General features: G+C 46.0%; 1 protein-coding gene across 1 annotated transcript; it reads left to right on the top strand.

Moving 5' to 3' along the window:
- Positions 1-1118: 1118 nt before the first annotated feature.
- RRS1 (ribosome biogenesis regulator 1 homolog) lies at positions 1119-2507 on the top strand. The gene has a single exon (XM_044294274.1). The coding sequence runs from the start codon at positions 1164-1166 to the stop codon at positions 2217-2219; it is 1056 nt and encodes a 351-aa protein (XP_044150209.1). The 5' UTR covers positions 1119-1163; the 3' UTR covers positions 2220-2507.
- Positions 2508-8495: the final 5988 nt, after the last annotated feature.

Raw genomic sequence — 8495 nt, 5'->3', positions numbered from 1 at the left:
TATTTTATTATGCAATTTTTTTTTATTTTTTACTTTATTTTACCAGTGTCATGAAGTACAATATGTGACGAAAAAACAATCTCACAATGGCCTGGATAAGTCAAAGTGTTTTAAAGTTATCAGCACTTAAAGTGACACTGGTCAGATTTGCAAAAAATGGCCAAGTCCTTAAGGTGAAAATGAGCCTGGTCCTTAAGGGGTTAAGCGTCCATCCACACGTCCGTGGTGTGTTGCGGATCAGCAACACACCCGGCCGGCACCCCCTATAGAAATGCCTATTTTTGTCCGCAGCTGCGGACAAGAATAGGACATGTTCTATCTTTTGCGGAGCTGCGGACCAGAAGTTCGCTCTCTGCTTCACGTCCGGGCCCATAGAGAATGAATGGGTCCGCACCTGCTCCGCATCCTAAGAGTGGATGTAGCAGATGGCAGAATGTTTCGTATAGTGGCCATGTTAGGTTCTCCAGCAGCCTCCATTCAGTTCGGACCTCCACCAATCTGATATTAAATAACTATTCAGAGGACCAGACATCAATATCTAAAAGGTGGAAAGTCTATTTAATTGCAGATTTCAATCTTTAGAAGTCCACATTCTTACGCAAATCCCTGACTGATCTTCTCAGTGCTATTTACGCCCCATGTCCATATGCCATCTAAACATTGACGCTGGTGTTGTAACCGGCTACAGTACCGGGCACAGCCGCCGGACCGGACAGCCCCTGTGTCAACGCGCACAATGGAAGGGACGCAGAATGGCACTACAGAACATGGACCACCCCACATGAAATATTGATGGCCTAGCCTAAGGACAGACCAATAGCATATCACACAATCTGACCCATTCTAGGGCAAGGTTCATTTGTCAAATACTTATTTCGAAAAGTAACACTTTGTAGCTGAATGTAGAACTACAAGTACCAGCAATCCCTGTGAGCAGTACAAGCAGTTCTAGCAACTCGGGAGCACATTGTCGAGTACAGTGCGACCCCTAGTGGCCACAAGTAACATCACCTGTGCAGTCCCCGCACGCCCTCCTAAGCGCCGCTCATGTCACTAACACCCAATCCGAGCGCCTTTCCTGTCCGGAAGCAAACCTTTGACCTGAGATAAGTCACGTGCTTCCCCTTGCCTGTCCGCACGTGTTTCCGCTCAGCGCTGTAGACATGGCGGCCACCACCGTAGAGGAAGTGCTAGCCCAGGTGGAGAAAGATGAGGCGGAGAAGCTGAAGCTCATCACCGTGCACAAGGAGCTGGAGCTGCAGTTCGATCTGGGGAACCTGCTGGCCGTAGACCCCAATGCTCCGGACGGCAAAGCCTTTCGGCAGCAGAAACGAGCCGAGTTTCTGCGCTCCCTCGCCCGGGACAACACGCAGCTGCTCATCAACCAGCTATGGACGCTGCCCACACAGCGGGTGCAGGAGTGCGTGACCGCCACCTTACCGGAGCCCACCACCCGCCTTCCCCGGGAGAAGCCTGTGCCCAAACCCCGAGCTCCCACCCGCTGGGAGGAGTTCGCTAAGCTGAAGGGGATCCAGAAGAAGAAGAAGACCAACCTGGTGTGGGACGAAGTGCACAAGGAATGGCGGCGGCGCTGGGGCTTTAAGAGGGCCAAGGATGACACCAAGGACTGGCTGGCCGAGGTGCCCGTCACCTCCGACCCCAATGAGGACCAGTTCGGGAAGAGAATGAAAGCCAAGAAGGAGAGGGTGGCCAAGAACGAGCTGAACCGCCTGAGGAACCTCGCCCGGGCACACAAGGGTAAAGTGCCAGGCGTGGGGCTCACCCCCACCAGCCAGCCATCCAAGAATGAGCTGGGCAAAGCCATGCATGTGGCCAAGCGCTCCACAGCCTCAGTGGGGAGGTTCCAGGACAAGTTACCCAAGGAGAAGGAGCCCAGGAACATGGGCAAGAAGAGGAAGTTCCAGCCTCTGGTGGGAGACTTCAAAGCTGAGAAGAGCAAGCAGCTGGAGATCCTGAAGGTCATGGACAGTAAGAAGCCCAAAATGGATGTCACCAAAGCTGTGAACAGACAGATGAGGGAGGAGGATGCAGAAGCCTCTGCCAAGAGGAGGAAGGGCAAAGGGGGCAGAGAACAAGGGGGGCCCAAGAAGGGCAAAGGGGGTAAAGACCGAGGGGGGCCCAAGAAGGGCAAAGGGGGTAAATACCAAGGAGGGCCCAGGAAGGGACCAGCTAAGAAAGGCAAGGGCAAAAGAAAGTAAAGTAGAGACTCAATGCTCATTCTCAGCTGGGGGGTATGGACTCCTGCCCACCAAAGTGACCCCTTTGCCACCCCAGCTGCTGGATGGGGTACATGTCGGGACTGGTGATGGCTGTATGGATACAGAGGAGGTGGCACCTTCACTTTTCATTTACAGATTATTTTTGTAACTTGAGTTAATTGTCTGCCCCTCTGCAGTGTAAGACTGGGGGGCCTGGGGCAGCCAAGGTTCTCTGGTGTCCTGCCCTGCATTCCTAAATCCATAGTAAAAGATCCAGTTTGCAGCCTGTGGATGTATGTTTTCTTTCATAGGGTGTAGCATTGCTGATAGACAGGGGCTGTCTGAGTCTTCACTACTGATGACCTGAGTAGGGCTCCAACTCTGCACGCTTAGGGTACTTTCACACTTGCGTTGTTTGATTCCGGCAGGCAGTTCCGTGGCCTGAACTGACTGCCTGATCAGGCAAACTGTATGCAAACGGATGTCATTTTTTTCTGACTGATCAGGCATTTTTCTGACTGATGCCTGATCAGTCAGAAAAAATGCATTGCAATACCGAATCCGTTTTTCCGGTGTCATCAGGCATTTATTTTTATTTTTTTCATTTTTAAAGGTCTGCGCATTCAGGCAAGTCTTCAGTTTTTTTTCGCCGGAGATAAAACCGTAGCATGCTATGGTTTTCTCTTTTGCCTGATCAGTCAAAACGACTGAACTGAAGACATCCTGATGCAAACTGAACGGATTACTCTCCATTCAGAATGCATGGGGTTATGCCTGATCAGTTATTTTCCGGCATAGAGCCCCTGTGACGGAACTCTATGCCGGAAAAGAAAAACGCAAGTGTGAAAGTACCCTTACCGATCAGTTTGAACATCCCATGAGCACTGCGGCGCTCATCCTAAGCCAGCGATGTCGCGTTCATCAGGCGCAGCTCGGTTCCATTGAAGTGAATGGAGCCGAGCAGCAATACCAAGTATAGCCGCTATGCAGTGGTTGGTAAGCTGATTGGCGGTGCTGGGAGTTGGACCCCCACAAACTCCCCTTACCAATCACTACTCGTTCCCATACCTACATGGTTCTGGTCCCTCATATTTCTTGTAGTTGGTAAAGCTTGGTTTGCACGTTCAGGTTTTTTATTCAGTTTTTTTTTAAGCAGAATTCAGGAGCTGATCATAAACTGAGGAAACTTATAAAGGAAGGGCTGCGTTATATCCTCATTTTGAATCCAGCTTTGGCTTCAAAAACTGCATAAAAAAAACTGAACATTTAAATGTAACTTTTTTGACACAAAAAAAAAATTCCTACCAGGCAAACTTTTTAAGGGTACTTTCACACTTGCATTAAAGTTTTCCGGTTTTGCGTTCCGTCCTTGGGGCTCAATACTGGAAAAAAAAGCTGATCAGTTTTATCCTAATGCATTCTGAATCGCAATCTGTTCAGGATGCATCAGTTCAGTCCCTCTTAAGTTTTTTGGCCAGAGAAAATACCGCAGCATGCTGCAGTTTTCTCTCTGCGGCCAAAAATCCTGATCACTTGCCCACTTAATTTCCATTGAAATGCATTAATGCTGGATCTGGCCCCAAGTGTTACGGCAAAACGGATCTAATGAGAAAAACAAATACCGGATCCGTTTTTCCGGATGACAACCGGAAAGACTGATCCGGTATTGCAATACATTTGTGAGATGGATCCGTCTGACAAATGCATCCGTTTGAGTCTGGATTGCTGGATCTGGCAGGCAGTTCCGGCGAAAGAACTGCCTGCCGGATTCCTCTGCCGCAAGTGTGAAAGCACCCTAACACACAATAATTTTGGTACAAACATACTTTTTTTTTTAAGTGCCTGTGAAAATGGAGTATGGCCAAGGGGAGTCACAACAGTCATGCACCGTTTTTCTGTATTCAGATTGCTGTTATTTTGTACATTATATAGCGCAACACTTTTGCCACCTTTACCCTGGGTTCACACCTGAGCGCTCTGTATGCGCGATTGTACCGGCGTTTGCAATCGCGCATACAGAGACAAGCGTACGCCCATTGTCACGCGTTCCCGAATGTCTCTGTACGGGAACGTGCGACAAAACGCCCCAAAGAAGCTCATGTACTTTTTTGAGCGTAGGGCGTTTTATAGCGCGATCATACGCGCTGTAAAACGCGAAAATGTGAACCAGTCCCATAGGGAAGCATTGGTTTGCGTTTTACAGCGCGTTCGAACGCGCTGTAAAACGCGCAAGTGTGAACTTAGGGTTAAAGTACTAAACCCATGATAGGAAGATTACACATGTCGCTTAGCTAGTTTGTCACTTACTAGTCAATGGGGTATTGTTTTCCCAAGACCATCATTGTCCTCAGAATGAAGGTGCAGTCCTGCTAGTTCTGCACTGCTGCTCCTTCACATGTTCATCCTGCAGAGCAGTGCTCCCTGTCATGCTGGCAGCTACACTGCAGCTCCATTAACTTACAAAACAGTGCTGGGAATAAGGCCTCTTTCACACGACTGTATGGCTTTTTCTGTGTTTTGCAGTCTGTGCTTCACAGATCCGTTCTTCCGTTGTGTTTCCGTTCCGTTTTTCCGTATGGCATATACAGTATACAGTAATTACATAGAAAAAAATTAGGCTGGGCATAAAATTTTCAATAGACGTTTACGGAAAAACGGAACGGATACACATTTCCGTATGTTTCTCTTTTTTTTTTTTTTTTTTTTTTTTTTTTTTTTGCGGACCCATTGACTTGAATGGAGCCAGAGAACGTGATTTGCGGGCAATAATAGGACATGTCCTATCTTTCAACATAACTGAAATACGGAATGCACACTGAGTACATTCAGTTTTTTTTGCGGAACCATTGAAGTGAATGGTTCCGTATATGGAGCGCAAAAAACAGCCCGTAAACGGAGAAATAAAAAACGGTCATGTGAAAGAGGCCTAAACCAAATGGTCTTCTGTCCCTTCATTCTCATGATTGTCAAGGACCGGTGGTTTAAAGTGCTATAGTATAGCCTTCAGTATATGTACTCCTTTAGGGTGCATTCACATGATTTAAGAGCTTTGCGGTCCACAGGCCACATATACTTGGTGTGTGTAGCCCACTTCATGCTGCGGTTCCATTGACTTTAATGGCTCCGTGGTCTACATCTTGTGGTGAACTATAGAACATGTCCTATCTTCTGTGCACACATCCATGCAGCTGCTCCACAAAAGATATGACATGTCCTATAATCTCCACAACATACTGACTCTTCAAAGTCAGTGGGTCCACACTGTGATGCGACGTGTACACGCCCAGTATCTGTGGTTTGCAAACTGCAAAACATTTAGTTGTGTGAATGGCCCCTGAAGCTGGTTCTTCTAAAAATGTGAAGTCTATAGTGCAAAATTAAAGAGGTTGTCTGCTTTTTTTTTTTTTTTTTTTTTTTATTGACCTAGTCCTAGACACAGGATAAGTGATCAGTATCAGGATCGGACTCCTGGCATGCCTGTCGTTCAGATGTTTGAAGAGAAAGCGGCGCTCATATGAGCGCTGCCTTCTCTTCTCTGTTTACCTGCTCGCCATTGCAACCGCAGTTGTGAGCAGATGTAATTACAAATAAGCTGTCCTATTCACTTCAAAGGGACGACTCCTTCCTATTCACTTGAACAGGAAGGAGCCGTCCTATAGAAGTGGATAGGGTTGTGATGGCTAACCTCCGGTACTCCACTTGTGGTGAAACTGCAACTACCAAGATTCACTTTCTTGGCTGTTCTCAGAACTCCATAGAAATGAATGGAGCATGCTGGGAGTCATAGTTTCACCACACCTGAAGTGCTGGAGGCTAGCCATCACTGGGATAGAGGATAAATTTAAACCCTTTAAAGGGGTTCTCCGAACTTTTATTAATGACCTGTCTTCAGAATTGGTCATCAATATCAGCTTGGCGGGGGTCCGGTGCCCCAGCTGATCAGCCGTATTGAAGGGAAAGTGTGCGTGTGATGTCTGACTTCTCTCTTCCCGCTCGCTGCTGCTGTCCAGGAAGAGAGAAGGGAGCGCCTCCGACGGGGGTGTCGTAACCCTGCCAATCTGATTTTGACCTATCTTGAGGATAGTTCATCAATATTAAAAGCCCGGAGAATCTCTTTTAAAGGGAACCTGTCACAGGGATTTTGTGTATAGAGCTAAGGACATGGGCTGCTAGATGGCCTCTAGCACATCCGCAATACCCAGTCCCCATAGCTCTGTGTGCTTTTATTAACCTTAGATGAGTCCTGTATGTGAGATGAGTCAGGGACAGGACTCATCTCAGGTTAATTTGCATATGTATCAAATCGATTTTTTTTACACAATAAAAGCACACAGAGCTATGGGGACTAGGTATTGCGGATGTGCTAGCGGCCATCTAGCAGCCCATGTCCTTAGCTCTATACACAAAATCCCGGTGACAGGTTCCCTTTAAGCTGCCTTCACACGGGTGTGGGCTGTCATGCAGAAATTCCACCCAAATTTCCATGTAGATTTTTGCACCAAAAACTGCAGATTTGATGCAGCTTTACTGCGGATCTCACCCTTGCACTGAACAGGGTGAGATTCACACAAGAACTGCAGCTCCCCTGCTGCAGAACCTCAGAATACAAACCTCAGCCGCTGCAAAACCTCACACTACACAAATCTGCAGCCAAACAGTGAATCCAACTTTGTGATGTGAGTGCCTGCCCTGGACTGGCGGGGATGGAACAAAAGAACTTTCCCCTTCATACCGATTGATCTGCTCGCTGATGATGTAAGTTAACTGACAGCAGTACCATCAGTGTGAAAGAAAAGCGCTTACACTGAGAGCTGAACAGGAGTCACTGCAGTGCGTATTGTAGAACACAGAATCCGTACACCACACGTGGCTACACAAAGATCTGAACTTTGGGGGCCTATTTTACGAGTAAAACAATGAAATGAATACATAAAATACGGAACTGTTAGTGGGATGAGGTGGCTCTACCAATAAGTAGGATGGAGTTGTGCTCAATATCTAAGTGTAAACTCCAAAACACCAGAGGGTAATAAATAAATCATAATTGATGATATGGCACTCGGATATCTGGAGAATTGCTTAAACACTTGATTTTATTCAATATATTCAATTAATTAAATATTCCATAAATCGCACTATAGATTAAAAGGTCATAAACACATAAAATACATGCAAATTAATAACCATATACTAATAATTTAAAACATCACTAAAATGACGGATTGTAGTTGATATTACTAAGGCGTGGGAACACTAATTGATCGCATAGGCTTAATTGCATAGATAGTGTCCACCCCAATCAGGGACCGGGTAGTTCGATTATAATAATCGCCGTATAATGTTATTGTAACATATTGGTTTATCTTTATCCAAAGGTCAACTTGTCTCAGTTCGGATAGTTAATGTGAATGGTAAGTGCTGTTACGTCCGCACCATATGTTTCAGCATCTAATGGTGTCGCTGTATCAATGTCGTAACTCTGTGCAGTGAATTCCACAGTTAAGTTGTTTGGGAATTCAGCTGTTTTGAGCTATATTATTCCCCTACCTCCAAATCGAAGTGCGGCTTTCTCCTCTGGTCTCCGCTACTTCGGCGTCCCTCGTGCTCAGGTCCTGGTTTGTTCCGGTCAGAATGAGGGTGGATCGATATCACTCCAAGCAGTTCTATAGCGAGCACTTGTACATGTATGGGACGGATCAGTTTCCCACTCAGCAGGTGGTCAGGAGGTAAATGTATAGATATTCTCCAGTGTACGCAGGGACTGTGGTGTTACAGAGTCCAGGTTCCTCTCAGACGCGTTTCAAAGTCCTATAGGTTACTGACTTCTTCCTCCGTGGTAACCTGGCTCCTATTGTAACACCTTTTTATATCCTGTTTCCTAATTGGATCCAGTTGGAACCGAATCCTGACTTGGATCATGCACAAGTCATATCGGAAACCCGGCACAGATTGTGATGGAGAAATCCAACTGTGACATAGTTGATATTAAAATACAGTCATTCAAAAGCATTACATCTCTTCATGGCTTATAAGCATCGCACAGACATATTTCATTGTGATCTTACTTTCAGTTATAAAACCGCAATTGCGATAATGATGCGGTTCTTATGCGTTGTTTTTTTTTTCCCCAATGTGTTTTTTTTTCTCCAATGCTGCTGGAATATCACCCTTAACAACATGGATGGAGGATTTCATGTTAGCTAAATTATTTTCTGATCTATACCCTTCTATGAATACATAAAATACATTCAAAAATTTTATGCAATTTCTAACAGT

This window comes from Bufo gargarizans, chromosome 5 (assembly GCF_014858855.1).
Source record: "Bufo gargarizans isolate SCDJY-AF-19 chromosome 5, ASM1485885v1, whole genome shotgun sequence".
In the NCBI taxonomy this organism is placed as follows: domain Eukaryota; kingdom Metazoa; phylum Chordata; class Amphibia; order Anura; family Bufonidae; genus Bufo; species Bufo gargarizans.
The sequence above is the reverse complement of the archived record's forward strand: the minus strand, read 5'-3'. Positions and strand labels throughout refer to the sequence as shown.